Here is a 22,363-nt window from a genome sequence, read left to right as displayed (position 1 = left end):
CTTAGATAGTGTCACACAGGTCCATGTGAAGAGAGTCCACCAACAGGTTTTGTATGAGCAACAAGGGTATTTATTTCACTTGGGTGCAAGTGGGCTGAGTCCGGAAAGAGTCAGCAAAGGCAGATGGGGTGGGGCAGTTTTATAGGATGTGGGTGGGCAGTGGAAAATTACAGTCAAAGGGGGTTTTTCTCTTGTGGGCAGGGGCCAGGGTTACAAAGTGCTCGGTGGGGGAGCTTCTGAGACTCATTGTCCAGGAGAAGGAATTTCACAAGGTAATGTCAACAGTTAAAGCAGAACAGAAAGTAGAAGGGCAACCAGGAACCAGAGGGGCTAGAGAATGGGAAGCTTGAGCCCTCAGAGGAGACAGGGAGTGGGCACCTGGGTCTTGGGCCTGTCAACAAAAAGAGTCAAACTCTGTAAAATATTGAAGAGATGTGTTCTGAGCCAAATACGAGTGACCATGGCCCATGATACAGCACTCAGGAGGTCCTGAGAACATGTGCCCAAGGTGGTGGCGGTGCAGCTTGGTTTTATATATTTTAGAGAGGCAAGAGCTATCAATCAAATATATTTAAGAAATACAGGAGCTGGGCACAGTGGCTCATGCCTGTAATCCCAGCACTTTGGGAGGCTGAGGTGGGTGGATCATGAGGTTAGGAGTTCGAGACTAGCCTGGCCAACATAGTGAAACCCTGTCTCTATTTAAAATACAAAAAATTAGCCGGCCATTCTCACTTCTTTTGTGGTTCTTCAGCTGCCTCAGGCCATCTGGATGTATACCTGCAGGCTTGGGTTCAGAGGCCTGACATTCCTGTCTTCTTACATTAATAAGAAAAATAAAACAAAATAGTGGTGAAGTGTTGGGGCAGTGAAAATTTTTCAGGGTGGTATGGAGAGATAATGGGTGATGTTTCTCAGGGCTGGTTTGAGTGGGATTAGGGGCAGTGTGGGAGAGATTAAACTGAAGAAAGATTTTGGGGTAAAGGGTGATAAGTCAAGTGTGACCAGGGTGAGGAACAGGAAAGAACGAAATATGAGGAAATGGAGTGAATGCCAGGTGGATCAGAGAGATACACTCAGTTTAGACACAACTGACCAGCGGTAATGTTAAAACAGAATCGTAAGACGGGCAGAACCAGAACAGACTCTTCATGGCAATAAGATACCAAATCACAACCAGGACCTCAGGCCGTGCCAGGCAAGGGTGAGGTCACACAGCCCACACTTCAACAGTAAACTCTGTTCTGCCTGCCACAGAGTTTTTCTTTTGCTCTAGCAGCTAAACAAGCACTGCCTCCAGATAAAGATGAAAACAATCACAGCTCATCCAGCGTCCTGACACGGAGCCACAGAGCCCCTGCTCCACAGCCCTCATTCCTGCTTTCCCTGCACAAGAGACTGATTTCAGTGACTTTCTCCAGATCAGAAACCATGGACACAGACCATGGACCACGGACTGGTTCTGCGTGGTTTACAGACGTGGCAAATTTCAGTGACTTCATGTCCTGAAAGGACCTTTCACGCGTATCCGTGTGAAGAGATCACCAAACAGGCTTTGTGTGAGCAATAAAGCTTTTTAATCACTGGGTGCAGGCGGGCTGAGTCCGAAAGAGAGTCAGTGAAGGGAGATACGGGTGGGGCTGTTTTATAGGATTTGGGTAGGGAAAGGAAAATGACAGTCAAAGGGGGTTGTTCTCTGGCTGGCAGGGGTGGGGGTCACAAGGTGCTCAGTGGGGGAGCTTTTGAGCCAGGATGAGCCAGGAAAAGGAATTTCACAAGGTAATGTCATCAGTTAAGGCAGGAACAGGCCATTTTCACTTCTTTTGTGGTGGAATGTCATCAGTTAAGGCAGTGGATGTGGCTGTGCAGGTCACAGGGGACATGATGGCTTAGCTTTGGCTCAGAGGCCTGACAGGACCTTTTGACATACTGTAACAGGATGAGCCACAGACAAAACTCCTCCTCAGACACCACGTTAAAGAAGGAAGGGGTTTATTCGGCTGGGGACATTGGCAAGACTCCTGTCTCAAGAGCCTAGCCTCCTGAGTGAGCAATTCCTGTCCCTTTTAAGGTCTCACAACTCTAAGGGGGTGCACATGAGAGGGTCATGATTGATTGAGTAAGCAGAGCCTACCATAAAATAATGGGACCATAGCAACTTTTTGTCCTACCTCAGTGACTTGATGTATACACTGGGAACAGTCCTCAGTCTGAGGAAGGTCAGTTGAAGTCCTTACTGCAAAAGTCCAAATTTTAAGGAAAATGAGTCCTGCGATGAGTTTCCTCATGCTTTGGCCGTGCATGGACCAGTCAGCTTCCGGGTGTGACTGGAGCGGGGCTTGTCATCTTCTTCAGAGTCACTTTGCAGGGGTTAGCGAAGCTGCTTCCGTCCACATACTGCCCGCAGTCTACTGATGTTTAAGGATGGTCTCGGAGGTTGGGCCTGCTAGAATAAACTGAGTCCAAAACCTCTACACAGTTATGTTCAACTGGGCTCTCTGACACCGGGAGCAAGGTGGTGGGGTTTAGAGTGTTGCTAACTTCAATGGTTATGTGAGGATTTTCACATAGCAAGCTTTGGTACTTGGTTAATCTAGCATTTGTTAACCAATGATGTCCTTTGGTAGTAATTAAAGTTACCACAGCATAGGGGGCCTTTATATTCAGGTTCTGCCTAAGGGTTAGTTTACCTGCTTCTTGTGCTAACAGGGCCTTTGCTACTAGGGCCCTTAGACCTGGGAGCCAGCCTTTGGAAACCGTGTCTAGTTGTTTTGAGAGATAGGCCACTGGCGTTGGCCAGGGCTCCACAGTCTGGGTTAAAACTCCAACTGCCATTTTTTATCTTTCTGACACATAGAGTGCAAAGAGTTTTGTCAGGTCAGGTAGCCTCAGGGCTGGGGCCAACATGAGTTTTTCTTTTAACTCATGAAAAGCTCATTGCTGTTGGTTGTAATAGATGTAGTTTATCTAATCTACATTTTTATTAACTGTCAGCAACCAAAATATTGACTCAAATCCTGCAGCTATTTGATTTCAAGCTTTAAATTGATCTGGTATTCCTTGTGGGACTCCAATTGTGTCTAAATAGACATCAGAGTCGAAAGACCCATCAGGGGCTTCTCTTGCTTTATGATCTCTTATTTTTTTCCTTCTGGTTGATGAAATAACAGGATGAAAGAGATAACCAATTGGACTAAAGTACAAGTGCCACTCCAGTTATTTGGCAGAGTGCCCAGTAAAGGTCCACCACAATACCACCACACATCCGCTCGGAGATGAACAGGGGCTGACTGATTGATAAGCTCTTGAAAATTCTTAAGCTCACTGCATCCTTTCAGGTCTCCAAGGAACACTAAGTTTTATCCCTGTTGTGAGAGACATGAAGTGCACTTAGTGTTGGGAGAAGGAGGCTGGGTGGCCCTCAGGGGCTGACCCCAAGGGTGCCAGATTTTGAGATATAACAGAGAGAGCTTGGCACGACTTATTACTCCAGGCTGTAGAATCTTGGAAAAGGGCTACCATGCAGCCCACACCTGGTCGACTGGAGGACCACCTTAGTGGAAAGGGGACAGTCTGGGCCTCTGGCCTGCCATGTGCACAAGCATAACAATTGCTTTTGTTTAATGTGCAGATGGAATATTTTATCCATTTTAACCAGCTACTTGCATCTTGGTATCCTGTCTTAAGTGCTAAAGTTTGTTTTAAGTCTTTAACTTCTATGATCCTCTAGTAAAATGAATGTATGGTTTTAGGAAATTACAAAACTGGTTGGGGCAGTCCATCCTTGCTCTTTAGTGGTCCACAGAATGTTGGACCAACTATGGCATGAAAGCTCTACATTGGGGGGCAAGACTCTTGGTTGGCACTGGGGTCTTTATCGAAATCTCCCTGGATTAAATGGTCCTAGTTTACTAATGCCCAGTCTGAGGAGAGTCAGGAGGGACAGAAGTACTTTTCTGAAGTAGAAAACTGTCTTTGACATGTCAAGTCCTCACAGGGTATAACAAGGCCAGTATTAAATGCAATAGTTTGAGGTGAAATTGACTTGGTTATGTTAATAACTAGATGGTCAGCAATAGAATGAGGAAAGAAGAAAGAGTAATAGAATAGATGAAAAGAGTTAGATTTTTCTTAGCTTTAGTTTGGTAGGGTTTTCCTCTGGGACTATGGCCCACAACTCTGGAGCGGGTGGTGCTTTCTTGACTTGGGTGTGATGAGTCCATCCTTTTTTGCTGTATGAACAGCAGCCTTGGTGGTTAGCAGCACAAGATAGGGTTCTTCCCAGGCTGGCTCGAGTTTTTCTTCTTTGCACCTTTCGATGAGAATGTGATCTTCAGGCTGGTGCTGGTTTACCGGAAATTCTAGGGGTGGCACATGTGGTAAAAGACTTTTGGTTTTTGAGAGAAAGGAAATGGAAGATAAACCAAGTATTTAATTGCTAAGAAATTGACCTTTTGTTTTAAATGTGGGGAACTTGGCAGTAGACTTTATAGTCCTTAGTGCCTTTTTACTGAGAAATTTCCTTTAGCACCTATTTTTATTAGTTTTTAAACCAAAGAAAGCCAAATACCATTTTACATTTAACAATGCTTCTCATGTGATTTTTATACCAGATAAGCTAAATTTTATTTTATAGTAGTGTATTATTAATGTTAAATCTAATTTTAATAAAACCTTGTAGACATATTTGTCTAATTTTTAATGTTTGACTATAAGGTAAGATTTTATAGACTCTTTTTAACATTTTATAATTTTTGCTAAAGAGCAGGTTGATGCTTTAAGAAAAACCTGTTATGCTTTTACTTTAATGTCCAGTTCACAGAAAAACTGGATGATACTTCTTTAACTTTAGCTAATGTGTTCACACACAGAGTTTTCTTTACAGTTAATGTTTTAAAACTTGCTTAAACCTTCAAAACAATCATTTTTTTAAGCTTTTTAATGTAGGTAAAAATGTACTTTCTTATGCCTCCTTATAATCCTTTTACTAAAGGTATATTTTACTTTTCTTATACACCTTGCACATAAACTGTTTTTTTTTTCAATAGTTTTACATTCAGGAGGCCTACTTACTTTTAAATTGGAGGCCTACTTACTTTTAAATTATACAACATGTTTTGCATACATTCTTTTTTAAGACACACTTTTTAATAACCTTTTTTTTTCCTTTCACAGCTTTTACAGGCAATTTTTCGACATGCCTTAACTTTCTGACTTTTAACAAACATTTCTTTCTTTAAACAACCAATTAACTTATTTCAGGACAAGAATTTACAATAGAATATTCTTTTTATATAAATTCTGCCCCCCCCCCCTTTTTTTTTTCCTTTTTTTTTTTTTCCTTAGGATACTTCTGAACTGGTGAGGTGTGCTTACAATGAGGTTTCCTCTAAAAGTTTGTGTTTTTTTTCACCTTTTTTGTTTGTTTGTTTGTTAACAAAGCAGTTGCCACTACAGATTGAATGCATTTGGGCCATCTGTGGGTTACCGGGTTAAGGATTTTTGATGGAAAGGCCTCAGTGCTTTCAGGATACGCTCTTGTTTACACTGACAACAAAGTGGTATCAGAGTGTTATAAGGTTACAGAGAATACCTTCAGTTATCAATTATAGGCTTTAAATTTACCTTGGCTTTTTTTTTTTTTTTTTTTTTTTTTTTTTTTTTTTTGAGACGGAGTCTCGCTCTGTCGCCCAGGCTGGAGTGCAGTGGCCGGATCTCAGCTCACTGCAAGCTCCGCCTCCCGGGTTTACGCCATTCTCCTGCCTCAGCCTCCGGAGTAGCTGGGACTACAGGCGCCCGCCACCTCGCCCGGCTAGTTTTTTTTTGTATTTTTAGTAGAGACGGGGTTTCACCGTATTAGCCAGGATGGTCTTGATCTCCTGACCTCGTGATCCGCCCGTCTCGGCCTCCCAAAGTGCTGGGATTACAGGCTTGAGCCACCGCGCCCGGCCGACTTTCCTTTTGCCTCTGTCTCTTCTTCTCTCTCTCTCTCTCTGCCTCTCTTTCTCTCTCTCTCTCTCCTTGACTCCCTCTTTGTCTGTCTCTTCCTCTCTGTCTCTTCCTCTCTCTTTGCCTCTTTTTCTCTCTCTCTTTCTGCTGGTCTTTCCTTGCCTCTGCCAGCCGCTTATGCTGGTTTTCTCTCAACCACTGTGTGTTGGGGCAGGGGGTCTAAAACCAACTGTAACCAAATGTCTATATACGGGAACTGGTCTGGGTTCCCTGGCTTACAGGTTACCTTGTGCCATTACCTTTGAAACAAGGGACCTGTCCAGGCTTCCTTCTAATGGCCAACCTACCTCTAATGCTGGCCAGTCTATCTTACACAAAGTTTTAAGTTTTTCTGGTGTCACAGTACTTCATAGTCTCCCTTAAATTCTTTTTTGAAAATTTTGAACATAGTTCCTAGTGGGGTGGGCTTATTTGTGCCTCACCTATGCTTCTTCGAGACAAAACACCATGCTCACACCACACACACACCACAAAACAAAGAATGGGTAAAAAGGACACACACAAACTTTTGCAGTTTGCATCAAACCAAAATCAAAATTAAAACCAAAACCAAAATCAGAGTATCCAGAAATCCAAGCCAGGTCAAAACCAAAACCAAAGTATCAAGCAAGCCAAGTCAAGTCGAAAACAAAAACCAAAGTGCTGGTACAGGCACACCATGTGTGATCAGGCCACGCTTCCACTCAAATGGAGTAGGCAAGTTCCCAGGACCAATCCTGTCAAGCAATTCAAACCAAGTCAAAACCAAAACCAAAGTGCCGATAAAGGCACGCCACGGATGATCAGCCCATGCTTCCACACAAACGGAGTGGGCAAGTTTCAAAGACGACTCTTACCACGTTTTAGATGTCCAGACTCCAAGTGCCCATTCCTTCCCAGTGTTCGGCCACTGCGTTGATCCTCCATGGGGGCCTGCCGCACACTGCTCTGGCGAGGCTTCCCACCGGGGCAAATGCCTACTGGGGAGCGCTCTCAGGGTCCGTGTCGCTCGGGCTGGTTGGAGTCCCCCCACAGGGATGTTTCATAGGGCAGGCTTAAGCCGCCTAAGGAGCTGCCTTGACCATCGCCAATCACCTCACTTCCCGGTCAGGGAACCAAGAAATGTAGCAGGATGAGTTGTAGACAAAACTCCTCAGACACTGAGTTAAAGAAGGAACGGCTTTATTTGGCCGGGGGCATGGGCAAGACTCCTGTCCCAAGAGCCGAGCTCCCTGAGTGAACAATTCCTGTCCCTTTTAAGGGCTCACAACTCTAAGGGGGTGTGCATGAGAGGGTCATGATTGATTGAGCAAGCAGGAGGTATGTGACTGGGGGGGGCTGCATGCACCGGTAATTAGATTGGAACAAAACAGGATAGGGATTTTCACAGTGCTTTTCGATACAATGTCTGTAATCTATAGAAAACATAACCGATTAGGTCAGGGGTCGATCTTTAACTACCAGGCCCAGGGTGTGGTGCCGGGCTGTCTGCTTGTGGATTTCATTTCTGCCTTCTAGTTTTTACTTTTTCTTTCTTTGGAGGCAGAAATTGGGCATAAGACAATGTGAGGGGTGGTCTCCTCCCTTAATACAGGTTTAATTGTAGTATATTTAAATGTTGTCTCCACCACAACATGAGGAAGGATTATATGGTTGGGTTTTTTTTAGTTTTTTTTTGTTGTTGTTGCTGTTTGTTTGTTTTTGTGATGGACTCTCACTCTGTCTCCCAGGCTGGAGCGCTGTGGCATGATCTCAGTTCACTGCAACCTCCACCTACCAGGTTCAAGTGATTCTCCGGCCTCAGCCTCCTGAGTAGCTGGAATTACAGGCACCCGCCACCACGCCCGACTAATTTTTGTAGTTTTAATAGAGACGAGGTCTTACCATATTGGCCAGACTGGTCTCGAACTCCTGACTGTCACACGTGTCCATATAGAAGACCACCTAAACAGGCTTTGTGTAAGCAATAAGGCCGTTTATTCACTTGGGTGTAAGAGGGCTGAGTCTGAAAAGAGAGTCAGCGAAGGGAGATAGGACGGGGGCAGCTTTATAGGACTTGGGTAGGCAGCGGAAAGTTACAGTCGAAGGTGGTCATCTGTTGTCAGCAGGGGAGGGGGTCACAAGGTGCGTGGTGGGGAGACCATGAGACCCATTGTCCAGGAAAAGTGTCATAAGGATGATTGATCAGTTAGGGCAGGGCAGGAGCAAGTCATAACGGTGGAATGTCTCAAGGTTGGTTAATCAGTTAAGGGAGAAACTGGCTGTTTCACTTCTTTTGTGGTTTTTCAACTGCTCCAGACTTCTTGGCTGCTGCAGGCCATCTGGATGTATATGTGCAGTTCACAGGGGTTACAATGGCTTAGCTCCGACTCAGAGGCCTGACACTGACCTCAGATGATCCACCTGCCTCGGCCTCCCAAAGTGCTGGGATTACAGGCATGAGCCACTGTGCCCGCCTGGGATCATGTGTTACACACATGTTTGTTCAACAAGCATGGACTGCAGCCACCTACATGAATATTCATAGCTCCTCCTGTAGCCTGTTGAATATGTATGTTTAGCCAACCCCTTCAGCTTAAAGCTCCTGCCCCAACCCCTCCTGCTTCTAAATGTCTGTCTCTGGTGTTTCCCAGAGGCTGCTTTTCCCAGGCTGTGGGATGGCCACCTGCAGGCTGTCACCCTTATCAAGAAATAAAGTCTCCTTTCCAAATTTATATGTTGTAGCCAGGCATGGTGGCTCACACCTATAATCCCAGCACTTTGGGAGGCTGAGGCCGGCGGATCTCCTCAGGTCACGAGTTCGAGACCAGCCTGACCAATATAGAGAAACCCTGCCTCTACTAAAAATACAAAAATTAACCGGGCATGGTTGCAGGCACCTGTAATCCCAGTTACTTGGGAGGCTGAGGCAGGAGAATTGCTTGAACCTGGGAGGCAGAGGTGGCGGTGACCTGAGATCACGCTATTGCACTCCAGCCTAGCCAACAGAGCAAGACTCCATCTGAGAAAAGCACAAAAAACCACCAACCAACCAACAAACAAAAAGACAAATGTATATACACCTTGTGTGATTTTTAGGTCTCTGCACTATGGGAGCACGCTACCAGGGGAAGGGAGCTGTGAGACCCACAGGGAGGCTCCAGACAGGCTGGCCTGGGACACCAGCCGCTGCCCTTCCATGACATGGGGACAAGAGAGGGTAAAAGTTCATCCTACCAGGGAGCAACTCCGGGCAGGACATGGGGAAAGAGAAGCAGGAAGGAAGGAGCACAGTTTGGGGGTCCGCATGACATCCTGGTGGGACATCTGAGGCCCACCCCCACCTGCTGCCCCTCCCTCCCATGGTGGCCTCCGAGTGTGAAGGCCTGGGGGGAGGCAGACGCCATGCCCTTCACTCTTCCTCCCTGTCCCCATGGCTGCTGGGTGGAAGGTGTCTCTGGGATGATCCCTGAGGGCAAGATCTGGGAATCCCTGCAGAGGCATCAGCCTGTCTGTCTTGAGGGTGGAGAGGCGGCTCCAGCTGGGCGGGACAACCAGGGGAGGGGCGTCTGCGCTGCTGACTCCAGGGGAGGGGCGTCTGCTCTGCTGACTCAGCCTGTTGTGGACCCACCTTGGGTCCTGCTGCACAGAGCGGCCTGTCTTTAGAAATGTCCCTCTGCCAGGGGGAGGGCCCCAGAGAAAACCAGAAAGAGAGTGAGAGCCTGAGGAAGACAAAGCATCCCAGCGCCTCCCACACCAGTGCCAGAGCAGGAAGGGAGAGGGGCCATGACTCACAAGGCCCTGGGAGGTCACTTTAAGGAGGGCTGTCCTAAAACCAGGAACCTGTAGCGGAAAGCGAAACCGTGGTGCACCAGACAAAGATCATAGTCAGGACTAGCCGGCAAAGGATGAATCCTCAAATCAGGTACTGCTGCCCGCTCTACCCGCTGGGCCCTTCTGCTGCCCCTTCCTCCCTGGTGGCCCTGCTGGGCGTCAGCCCTGGCCTCCCCCTGCCCTAGCCCAAGCCCTGGGCTCCCTCCCCTCTGGTTCCCCTGCAATCCCCATTCCCAGCCAGGCTCCTTGCCCTGCTGTGTGGTCGCCCCACTGCTGCTTCTGAATGGGCCGCCTCCCCCACCTGCCCCAGTCCAGGTCCCCCGCTGAGACTCTCCCGTGAAAGTCATGACTGAGGTGGTGCTCCCTGCCCTGGGAGGGTGCTCCCTCTGTGTGCTCCCTGCCATTCCTGAACTCTGGAACTGGGAGAATTGAACCAAATTATGATTGGAGCAATGTGGAATTTTGTTCACAGAGCTTCGATGGATTTTCTGTAAGATTTACTTTGCTTAAATACCAAGTCTTAGGAGAGGGTGTGGGGAGGGAATGGTCTCTGAAGCACAAGATAAATCATGTCTTCCAAAGACATCTCCACTGTGGGCAGAGGAGGATGCAGATGACCCCAAACATACACTCTTCCTCTACGATCAGCATTCACCATTTATAATGACACCAGTAACATGGAATATAGTGGCCGGGAAAGGTGGCTCAAGCCTGTCATCCCAGCACTTTGGGAAGCCGAGTCAGGTGGATCTCCTGAGGTCAGGAGTTCGAGACCAACCTGACAAACATGGATAAACCCTGTCTCTACTAGAAATACGTGATTAGCCAGGTGTGGTGTCAGGCGCCTGTAATCCCATCTACTCGGGTGGCTGAGACAGGAGAATCGCTGGAACCCAGGAGGTGGAGGTTGCGGTGAGCCGAGATCGCCCCATTGCACTCCAGCCTGGGCAACAAGAGCAAAACCTCATCTCAAAAGAAAAAAAAACAAAAACAAAAACATGAAATACATGGGAAAAATCTCAATGATCCAGGGAAATGCTTTTATTTTAAAATTTAGTAAGAAGAGAGCCCGGTCCCCAATGGCTCCCTCCTGCAGGGCTGGTAATACACAGACTGGACACGGCTGGCCTGGAAAGGGGCCCCCACTCCATTTGTCCACAACTCTGTGGCCTGGGCAGGTTACCCTGCCTCTCTGCGCCTCTGGCCCCTCCTCTATAAGATGGGAATGGCCCCTGCAGGCCTAGGGCAGCCTCACATGAGTTCAAACCCACGCAGCACTTAGAAGAGTGGCCTGGGCCTCAGAATTCGGTTCTACCGTGATTTAACAATAGTAATATACAGAGGTGAAATGGCAGGAAGGAACTGAGTTAAAAGGTTAAAAGCTATTATTTTGGGGTGAAAAGTTTTATTCTGTCTCTCTTTCTTTTTTTTTCTCTTTTTTTTTTTTTTTTTTGAGACAGAGTTTCGCTCTTGTCACCCAGGCTGGAGTGCAGTGGCGCGATCTCAGCTCATTGCAATCTCTGCTGAAATTCTCAGGGCTGTGGAGGGATGGGGGAGGCCTAGAGCCATCCAGGGGGCTGTGTTTAGTGGATACTAGCCCAGAGGGCACCCAGGAGTGCTCTCTGCATTGGTTGGTTTCTCTCTTATGTCTTCAGAAACATGGTGGAGCAAATGGAACCAGACATATTCGTCTACTACTTCAATAACAGACCCATCCTTTCTGGTCGGAATACCGTCTGGCTGTGCTACGAAGTGAAAACAAAGGACCCTTCAGGGCCCCCTTTGGACGCAAACATCTTTCAAGGCGAGGTACCACCCGGGAAAGCAAACCACGCACTGATGAGTGAAATGCCCGGCGGCGGGCTGTCCAGGGTGCCCTTCTCTCCCACACTTTCCAAGTCCGTGGCCCTGACCTTCCCGCTGGACTGTCCTGGGATCGGATGGTGGAGGGGGGTTGCCACTGCACAAAAGGCCTTGTTTTTAATTTCTTTTCTTTTCTTTTCTTTTTTGAGACGAAGTTTTGTTCTTGTTGCTCAGGCTGGAGTGCAATGGCGCGATCTCAGCTCACTGCAACCTCTGCCTCCTGGGTCCAAGCGATTCTGTCGCCTGAGACTCCCAAGTAGCTGGGATTACAGGCACCCACCACCATGCCCAGGTAATTTTTTTGTATTTTTAGTAGAGATGGGGTTTCACCATATTGACCAGGCTGGTCTCGAACTCCTGACCTCAGGTGATCCACTTGACTCGGCCTCCCAAAGTGTTGGGATTACAGGTGTGAGCAACCGTACCCCGCCTAATTTTAATATTTTATTTAATCCAGTGTAGCTAACATATTACTTCAACAATAATTAACATAAAATTCTTGACAAGATAATGAAGTTTCTTTTTCTTGTCACACTGAGTCTTTGAAATGAGCTGTGTGGGTCATGTACGGTGGGTGGCTCGCACCTGTAATCCCAGCACTTTGGGAGGCCAGGCGGGTGGATCACCTGAGGTTAGATATTCGAAACCGGCCTGGGCAACATGGTGAAATCCCGTCTCTACTAAAATACAAAAAAATTAGCTAGGCGTGGTGGCAGTCGCCTGTATTCCCAGCTGCTCGGGAGGCTGAGGCAGGAGAATCGCTTGATCTCATGAGGCAGAGGTTGTAGTGAGCTGAGATTGCATCGTTGTACTCCAGCCTGGGCAACAAGAGTGAAACTCCGTCTCAAAAAAAAAAAGAGAAATGAGCGGTGTATTTTTCAGGTGCTCAGGTCTCTAATCAGAGCCCCATTTCAAGTGCTCAGTAGCCCCCTTGGCCAGTGCCCGACCCCCCCGAAATGGACAGTGAAGGTCCAGTGGCCTCCCCAGCTGACCGCAGACAGGGAATAAGGCAGACCCCAGAGGGCCAGGCCACAGCAGGGGCTGAGGATGCCTGGTGAATGGATGCTTGGGAGAATGAATGCCAGAATTCACACACGAGGCCGTGAACAGGGCTGGGAAAACTCCCAAATGAAGGGAAGCACGTGTCTTGGTGCACCTTGTGATGCTTCAACAGCAGAACTGAGATGGGGACATTCACAATGAATAGAAATGTGCTGGCTCGAGTTCTAGACGCTGGGAAGTCCACTGTCAAGGCACCAGCGACTTTCCAGGGCCTGCGAGCTGCACAGTCACCTGGGGGTGAAGGTGGTTGCCAGAAGCTCAGGGGATGCTCCAGATAGAGTGGCCTGGGATGTTGGGTCACTGCTGCTCCATGCCATGGGGACAAGAGGAAGCAGGAGTTTAATCTTACACACTGCCCCTCCAGCTAGAGGGCAAGAGACAGAAAGTGGGGCTAAAGTTGCCCTTGAATAACCACAGCAGTGGCACCCACAAAGGTGCAGTCCCCACAGCCTCATAGCCGCTTGTAGGTGCCACCTCTTAAGGCCATTACCATAGCAATTAACATGAGCTTTGGAGCAGACAATCACTCAAACTAAACAGGGGGGATGGAGGAAAGGAGCTTCAGTGCCAAGATCCCCTGGGCTCCTGTCCTGGCCCCTCTTCCCCCTGCATCACCCCTGCTCTCCTCCTGCTCCCCCTCTCAGAGCTTCCCCTGCCCCTGCTCCTCTCCCAGCTGTACCCCGAGGCTAAGGACCACCCAGAGATGAAGTTCCTCCACTGGTTCCGCGAGTGGAGGCAGCTGCATCGTGACCAGGAGTACGAGGTCACCTGGTACGTATCCTGGAGCCCCTGCACAAGGTGTGCAAACAGTGTGGCCACGTTCCTGGCCGAGGACCCGAAGGTTACCCTGACCATCTTTGTTGCCCGCCTCTACTACTTCTGGAAACCAGATTACCAGGAGGCGGTCCGCATGCCACCATGAAGATCATGAATTATAACGGTGAGAAGTGGGAGGCTCAGAGGTGTGGGAGAGACTGAGTGAGGCTCTGTGATGGGTCCCTCCCACACATTCCTGTGGATCTGCTGTGATGCCTGCAAAGGCCAAGTGTCCCAGGGGAGCCTGTGGGGTTGGGTCTGGCCGTGACTGTAACTAGTATCCAGAGTCTGTCTGGGAGGGGAGGGCCCCAAGGTCACAGAAGACAGGCCAGGCGGGCCTGACTGCGTTCTGTCTTCTTTTTCTCAGAATTTCAACACTGTTGGAACGAGTTCGTGGACGGCCAAGGAAAGCCATTTAAGCCTCGGAAGAATCTGCCTAAACATTATACATTACTGCACGCCATGCTGGGGGAGCTTCTCAGGTGAGGGTCTCCCTCCAGGCTCATCGCCTCTCTCCTCTCACCTCCTGCTTACCCTCTTGAGGCCTCCCCTCTGTCCCAGACCAGGTCCTCTCCTGGCCAGGCCCTCCTGCCCTCCCTCCTGCCCCCCTGCCTGCCCTCATGGTCACACCACCTCACCCCAACTCCTCATGCTCCCTCCACTTCCCTGCCTTTCCCCTTCCTTTCCTGGGCCCCTCCTGTGAGTGAGAGGCCCCTTCTGCCTCCAGAGCAACCTCCATCCATCCCCGAGGCTGCCCTCCCCACAGCCTGGGATCCCCAGCCTGGCTCCTTCTATCTCCCTGGCATAATCATATTTGTCATAAAACTGGACGTAGTAAGTGGGTATGAATATTCACAAGCCCAACAGTTAGAAGCTTTGAGTAACATCTTTCAAGGCTGACCTGAGCCCCTGAGAAGGAGCTGCCTCCGTGGAAACAGAGCTTCAGGCTTCCACTGCTATAGAAGGTGGCCCGGGCGGGTGCCCACAGGGCAGGCATTTATTTTCTCACAGATCTGGAGGCTGCAAGTCCAGGGTGGAGGGGGTGGGCGGGGCTGTGTCCTCTGTGGCCGCTCCTCCTGGCTGGCAGGGGGTCCCTTCCGGCCCTGTCCTCTCTGGCCGTTCCTCTGTGCACTTGGACTCCCGGGGTCTCTCTGCCTCTAAATGTCCTCCTCGTTTATGGACCCCAGCCAGGTGAATTTGGGCCCACACTGAAGGCCTCATTTAAATTAATCATCTGATGAAAGGATCTGTCTCCAGGCCAGATGCAGAGGCTCACGCCTGTAATCCCAGCACTTTGGGAGGCTGAGGTGGGTGGCTCACCTGAGGTCAGGAGTTCGACACCAGCCTGGCCAGTGTGGCAAAACCCCATCTCCATCAAAAATACAAAAATTAGCCAGGAGTGGTGTTGGGCGCCTATAATCCCAGCTACTCGGGAGGCTGAGGCAGGAGAATCGCTTGAACCCGGGAGGCGGAGGTTACGGGGAGCCCAGACTGTGCCACTACCCTCCAACCCGGGCAAAAGAGCGAAACAACTTCTCAAACAAACAAACAAGAAAGAAAGGACCTGTTTCCAAATACAGCCACCCTTTGAGGGAGTGGGGGTTAGGGCTTCAATACATTGATTATGGGGAGAAACAGTGAAATGCACGGCAATAAGCTGCAGTCATTGTGGGCAGGCCTGGGTAGGGAATGCAGGGGTTCCTGTCCTGTGTGTCTGTCTCCCAGGGGAGTCCTGACCTGACTTTCATGGCCCCTCCACCCAGACCTTGCTGCGTGCTTCACCCACCCCATTCCTCCTGCACCCAACTCTCCTGAGTCCCTCCTTAGCCACCCCGACAGTCTCCCCTGCCCCACCACTCCCGGGCTGCTCCTCTTCTCAGCCTCTCTCTGGGCCTCTTTGGGGTCCCAACATGACCCCTCAGCTGATGCCCGTGGCTTCCCCAGCCAGACCCTTCCCAGTTCCAAGCTGTGCTCTGCAGAGTCCTATCAAAGGTCACATCCTCCCCTCTGTCCAGCCCGGGGTGAAGACCTGGTGTTTCTGGTTTGGAAATGCCTCTGCACTGGGTGCTAATAATTCACTTTTACCTTTATAATTTGTGGTTTCGTAAGGACAGGTATTATTTTTGGCAGCAGAAGCAAATCCTGTGATTTAAAAAAAAAAAAGTCCCTGGCAGGCTCTTCTCCCCGCTGGTCCCACTCAGGAGCGTCTCTGCCCTGATGCTAGGTGTGGCAAGAGTTAACCTTGTAGGCAGGAGGGAAGCCCCGGTGGGTCCACCTCCAGCAGGGACTGACAGCGAGCAGAGCCAGGACTGGGGTGTATTGTGCGGCCAGGGAAGAAGACCCAGCTGTACCCCAGGGAGGGGGCCTGAGCACACTGAGCTGAACCTGAGGAGGCCCTGACAAGGCCTAGACAGGCCCCAGGGCTGCAGCGATCTCCCAGTGAGCCCCAGAAGGGGTCAGAGGGGCAGGTGTGGAGGCTCCAGTAAGTGAGCGGGAGCCCCTTCTGACAGGTGCTAAGGGATGTGGGGAGCAAGGGGAAGGAGGGTGGGGTGAAAGGGCGGAAGCGTGGAGAGGGAGGGGGAGGCAGGGCAGACCACGAGGGCTCTTACTCCTCTGGGCTTTTCCCCCGCTGTCCACAGACATGTGATGGATCCAGGCACGTTCACTTCCAACTTTAACAATAAACCTTGGGTCAGTGGACAGCGTGAGACTTACCTGTGTTACAAGGTGGAGCGCTTGCACAATGACACCTGGGTCCTGCTGAACCAGCACAGGGGCTTTCTACGCAACCAGGTGACCAACCCAGCCACCCGCATCCAGGCAGGGCCCTCCCAATCCAGGGACATGCATGGGCAGAAGGTTCTGGGTGGTACCTGTGGTGTCCCGCAGAGTGTCTGTCACCTGTGCTTCCTGCAGCTGCTGCTGCTTGGCCCTGGGGTTGGGGCAGACTTCGGCTTCAGTGACTCTCCAGGATTGGCAGCTTCCAACCCCACATGCCTAACCAGCCACATGTCTCAGGGGCTGACACCACTAGTCCAGCGTCACCCCCAGGCCCAGGGCTCAGCCATCCCCACTCCTGCTGTGCTCTGAGAGGGTCGGGGCAGAGGAAAAGGGTCTGCACCAGGGCCAAGTGGGGTCAAAGGCAACGTGCTTTCTGAGGACCCTCCTAGGATCCCCTCACAGACGCAGCTCTCACCAGGAATGATTCGCAACTGTGGGATTTGAGGCTCGGGGGCTCCCCGACCTCACAGGCCAAGATTCCCCAGTGCCTGCTCCTGGGCTTCCTCCTGTGGGAAGAGAGACTGAGGCAGGAAAGGCCCACCAGGGATTCTGTCCTGACCAGGATGGAGCCCACAGCAAGGCTAGAACAGGCCCCAAGTCAGGATGCAGGGATGGTCAGCATTTGAAGAGGAGCTGGGCCAGGCCAGGCTGAGGGGCCCTGAACCCGTGGGACGTTCTTCCCGGGCCTTTGCCCAGCACAGCCCCTGGCTGGAGAGGTCGAATTCTGCTTGGCTGTGGTGCTGGAAACGGGGTTCCTCTGGGCTCTATGAGCTCAATGTGGGCCCTGCTGGGCCCATACCCACTGCTTGGAAACCACTTTCAAAGGCGCCGGTTCCCATCACTGCCTAACCAGTGGGACGGGACTCCCCCAGGAATGACCCACAGCCCCTTCTCAGCACATTTGGTGTCATCCGTTCTACTCCGAGTCCTCTCTGCACTGGACTCCTTGGCTTGACTAGTTCCCAGTCGAAATTTGGACAAAACACCATCATTCCTTGGGCTCAACAAGGACAATCACCTCATGACTGGAGCCCTTCCCAATGTGGGGTTAGTCCTGCTGGGGACCCCTCATCCCCACTTCTCCCTGCAAAGGGAGCCCTCTGGCCTCAGTCTGTCACTCTTGGGCTTAATACAGGCTAAAGCACAATGCGGAAGCGTCTAGAATTATGGGTCACAGAAGGGGTGGGGTGAGGGGAATTGATGGATAGAGAGGTCAGTCTCCCCACGAGGGAAGCACACACAGCTCAGTGGCATCTGTCTTGCCTCCCCCAGCTCTACAGCCCCTCTCTGCAGGCCTGGGGCGGAGTGAGGGTCCTAAAGGCACTGATCTCAGGTGCAAAATGAGAGGATGCTCCAAATACTCAGTATCAGAGAAATTCCATCGTAATGGAAAATTACATTATTTAATGGATTATCATAAAAATCAGGTCGGGTGTGGTGGCTCACGCCTGTAATCTCAGCGCTTTGGGAGGCTGAGGTGGGTGGATCACTTGAGGTTAGGCATTCGAGATGAGCCTGGCCAACATGGTGAAACCTCGTCTCTACTAAAAATACAAAAATTAGCGAGGCGTGTTGGCACATGCCTGTAGTCCCAGCTACTGAGGAGGCTGAGGCACGAGAATCGCTTGAACCTGGGAGGTGGAGGTTGCGGTGAGCCAAGATTGTGCCACTGCACTCCAGCCTGAGTGACAAAACCAGACTCTGTCGGAAAGTAAAGGAAGGAAAGACAACGACAAAGACAAAGAAAATTGGGGTTTCGTACCCCCTGCTAATTTTGTGTTGGAGGCTCCCCTGCACCCAGCCTCACCTGATCCAGGCTGTCCCTCCCTGTTCACTAAAAATTACCTCGGCCGGGCATGGTGGCTCACACCTGTAATCCCAGCACTTTGGGAGGCTGAGGAGGGCAGATCACCTGAGGTCGGGAGTTCGAGACCAGCCTGACCAACATGGAGAAACCCCCTTTCTACTAAAAATACAAAATTAGCCTGGTGTGGAGGTGCATGCCTGTAATCCCAGCTACTCGTGCACTCCAGCCTGGGCAACAAGAGTGAAACTCTGTCCAAAAAAATAATAACAATAATAAATAAATAAATAAATAAATAACCTCACGGTTTGCTTTCTTTTCTAGGCTCCAGATAGACACGGTTTCCCTAAAGGCCGCCATGCAGAGCTGTGCTTCCTGGACCTGATTCCCTTTTGGAAGCTGGATGACCAGCAATACAGGGTTACCTGCTTCACCTCCTGGAGCCCCTGCTTTAGCTGTGCCCAGAAAATGGCTAAATTCATTTCAAAAAACAAACATGTGAGCTTGTGCATCTTCGCTGCCCGCATCTATGATGATCAAGGAAGATGTCAGGAGGGGCTGCGCACCCTGCACAGGGATGGGGCCAAAATTGCAGTGATGAACTACAGTGGTGAGAATGGAGGCCTAGAGTGGGGCGGGGTCGGCTGGGGCAGGAGGGGGCCCTGGGAAGTTACTAGAAAGTGGGGAGGGTCGGCATCCCTGAGGGAAAGGCCTTGGTCCGCTGCCTGCAGAGACAATGGTTGCACTCTGGACCTGACTTTGGGGTCGACGGGAAGAGAGAGGCCAGACCAGGAGATGTGGGCCCGGGGAAGGCAGGGAGGGTGGCTGGAAGTGGAAGCAGAACTTGGGGCTTCCAGAAAAAATGAGAACTGGGCTGGCCCAGATTCCAGTGGGAAGGAAGTGCCTGATGAAGGAGCTCAGTCCCTAGGGGAGGGAGAGGGAAAGGAGGGACCGAAACCAGGATGTGGGAAGTCTGTCCTGAGAGTCACGGGCTCTTGGTGCCACCCCGTCCCCACAGCCGGAGCGTGACTTATCTCCCCTGTCACTTTTCAGAATTTGAGTACTGCTGGGACACCTTTGTGGACCGCCAGGGACGTCCCTTCCAGCCCTGGGATGGACTAGATGAGCACAGCCAAGCCCTGAGTGGGAGGCTTCGGGCCATTCTCCAGGTGACGGCTTCCTCCCTCTGCCTGGTGCCCCATCGGCCTCCCCCTCCTCCCCTCTCCCCTGGGCCTTGCCTTCCCCTCTGCTCAGAGCCTCCTCTGGGTTCCCTGCTCCCCCCAGGGCGCCCAGCTCCGTCCCTCCCTTTCCTTCTCACAGCCTCCCTCTCTCTCCCACCTCCCGCATCCCTCCCTCCTCTCCTGTCATTGTCACTGTCCCCAGGCCTCCTCCCTGTGCCCTCTTTCCACTCTCTCACCCCCCCGCTCCATTCAACCCCCCCGTCCCCCCACTCTTCCAGAATCAGGGAAACTGAAGGATGGGCCTCAGTCTCTAAGGAAGGCAGAGACCTGGGTTGAGCTACAGAATAAAAGATCTTCTTCCAAGAAATGCAAACAGGCTGTTCGCCACCATCTCCAGCAGCTCACAGACACCAGCAAAGCAAGGTGTTCCTGACCAAGTAGATTTTTTAAAAATTAGAGTGAATTACTTTTAATCAAAAATTTATGTTACATTTCAAGAATATAGTACTAAGATTATACTCAATACACTCAGAGAAGTTTCAAACCTACTAATCCAGTGACAATTTGAATTGGTTTTATACGTAGAGGAATAAAATGAAATACTAAATCTTTTCTTATATTTTTTCCCTGTGTGATTGTATCATGAATTGCAAGTGTTTCCATACACACTAGCAAATGTGTAGATGTCTTTCCTTGTGTAGTGGACCTGTAGCGGGGCAAAGGTCACACGACATCCCTCTGGAGCCAGAAAACTCAGCTAAACCTCACAGGAGAGGAACCTAAATGCAGACCCCACCCTCACTCACAGAGCCCCAGGCGCTGATTGGAAGGGCCAGGCCCAGCAGTAAGAGGACAGCCAGCAGCCAGTCTCCCTTTGGAAAGTGTTATGCCCAGACCGTTTGTTCCCCAAAGAAGACCACCAGAGTCCAGTGTCAAAGCCAAGCGGCAAGGATCTTTACTACAAGTTCGAACCTGGTCCCTCCATTCTACAGCATACAAGAGAGGGCCCCGAACAATGCGAGCGTTTGCTTTTTATAGCCCAAAAGTTACAGGGGAACAAAGAAATTCTTTTGGTTCCTGCGCTTTCAGTAAAACCTTGAACGGCTGTCTCCTTATCGGAGGCTTTCCAGGTGGTGTTTATACTGGGCTCAGGGAATTTGAGAGATATATGGCGATATGTGGTGGGATGGGAAGATGCAATGTGTTTGTACTAGGCTCAGGGAGTCTTGAGCCCGGGGCTGAGGAATGTGCCCAGCTCCTTTCAAAAGGAGCCACACAGGTGCAGGCAGGGGCCCTCCAGAGCAGCCCTGTGTCCACCCCTTCCTGATTCCACCCCCTAGAGAGGGAGCCCAGGGGAGGCCGTGGCTGAGACCCAGGACAGGGCCAGTCAGGGGGAGGAGCTCAGGAAGGGGGCAGGTGTCCAGGTCGGGCCCAGAGAGAGGGCTGGGGAGAGGAGCAGCCCAGGAGGCAAAGCCCAGCCACAGAGGGGAGGGGAGCTGAGCCCTGGGAACAGGAGGCTCCAGAGGCAGAGACACCAGGGCTAGGGCAGCAGGTGTCAGGGCTGTGGCTTCAGCTTGGGGTCTGTCCCGGGCCTTCTGTGCTGGTTCCCAGCTCGGGGATGTGTGACTTATGTGCCTGATTACAGCAGGCGGCTCCCACCTCACGATTTCTGGAAAGTCCGCAGAAGCCTCGTAAAAGACCAAGAACTGGCCTCGCACGCAGCTGCTCCTGGGCAGAAATGACTCACTGCTTCCCTGGCCTAGACACACACACAACACACAACACACACAACACACACACACAACACACACACACACAACACACACAACACACAAACACATAACACACAAACATGCACAAGACACACACACAACACACAAACACACACAACACACAAACACGCACAAGACACACACAACACACAAACACGCACAAGGCACACATACAACACACACAACACACACACAACACAAACACACACAACACACACACACAACACACAAACACGCACAAGACACACACACAACACAACACACACAACACACACACAACATACCACAATACTTGAACTACATACAACTCATACACATACACACATAAGACACAACACACATGCACACACAACATACACAACACACGTGCACAAACACAACACAAAACATGCACACACACTACACAACACACGTGCACAAACACAACACACATGCACACACAGAACATACACAACACGCATGCACAAACACACAACACACATGCACACACACCAACACAGAGACTTGACAAAAAGAAACCTCCTCCAGGTGACCCAGAGTACTCAGGGGGGCACACCCCAGTCCCTCCCTGAGCAGAGGACTTCGGCATTTCCCACGCAGGGAAGGGTGCGGGAGGGACCGGGTTGTCCAAGCTGCCCTTTGCTTGTGTCTCTGGGTTTGACAACCACCCAAACTCCACTTGTTGGAAGCAAGTGATGAAAAACGTGCAGTCATTCTGAGAAAGGGGCCAGTGTAGGGGAAGCCAGAGGGGTTCAGCTGGTGAAAGAACCCCACAGTTAGTCATGTCACAGCACAGATCCCAGGGAGGCCTGTGCCCCGTCCCCCAGAACCCCACCTTCCAAGGGCCCAGACCTCCTGTCCCCCTGGGTCTCAACTCACAGCTTTGCTCATGACCTGGGAGCCCTGTGAGTCCTGATGAGGTGACTGGACACAGCCCCATGACACTGCTGGGATCTGGGCTGGGAACAGAGAGCCTGTGGTCCCTCTGGGGTGTAGGGAGACAGGGCCCCACAGTTGTGGTAGAGCCAGGACCTCATACATAGCAGCATGGACTCCAGACCCAAGTGGGACCTCCATTCTGGTCCCAGGGTGACCCGGGCTGCACAGCCCAGCACCTGCCCAGGGTCCCTCTGCCCTGCTCTGTCCCTCAATATTCTGGACCCCTGCTGGGTACCTGTCTTATCCCCCCTTACATGGGACCAGGGTGAATCTCGGGCGAACACTGCACCTGTGAAGGAGGCCATTCTCCCTGCTCCCATCCCTGCCGCCCACATGCGGAACCA

General features: G+C 50.9%; 1 protein-coding gene across 1 annotated transcript; it reads left to right on the top strand.

Moving 5' to 3' along the window:
* Nucleotides 1-9,830: 9,830 nt before the first annotated feature.
* On the top strand, nt 9,831-19,601 carry APOBEC3G (apolipoprotein B mRNA editing enzyme catalytic subunit 3G). Its single transcript, NM_001292076.2, is given in 9 exon segments — nt 9,831-9,892; nt 11,457-11,610; nt 13,400-13,628; nt 13,631-13,666; nt 13,910-14,024; nt 16,182-16,335; nt 18,452-18,737; nt 19,181-19,296; nt 19,587-19,601. Coding segments are annotated over 8 exon segments (1,101 nt in total). The 5' UTR covers nt 9,831-9,892; nt 11,457-11,460.
* Nucleotides 19,602-22,363: the final 2,762 nt, after the last annotated feature.

This window comes from Chlorocebus sabaeus, chromosome 19, assembly GCF_047675955.1.
Source record: "Chlorocebus sabaeus isolate Y175 chromosome 19, mChlSab1.0.hap1, whole genome shotgun sequence".
NCBI lineage: Eukaryota > Metazoa > Chordata > Mammalia > Primates > Cercopithecidae > Chlorocebus > Chlorocebus sabaeus.
This window is presented reverse-complemented; position numbering and strand designations above follow the sequence as displayed.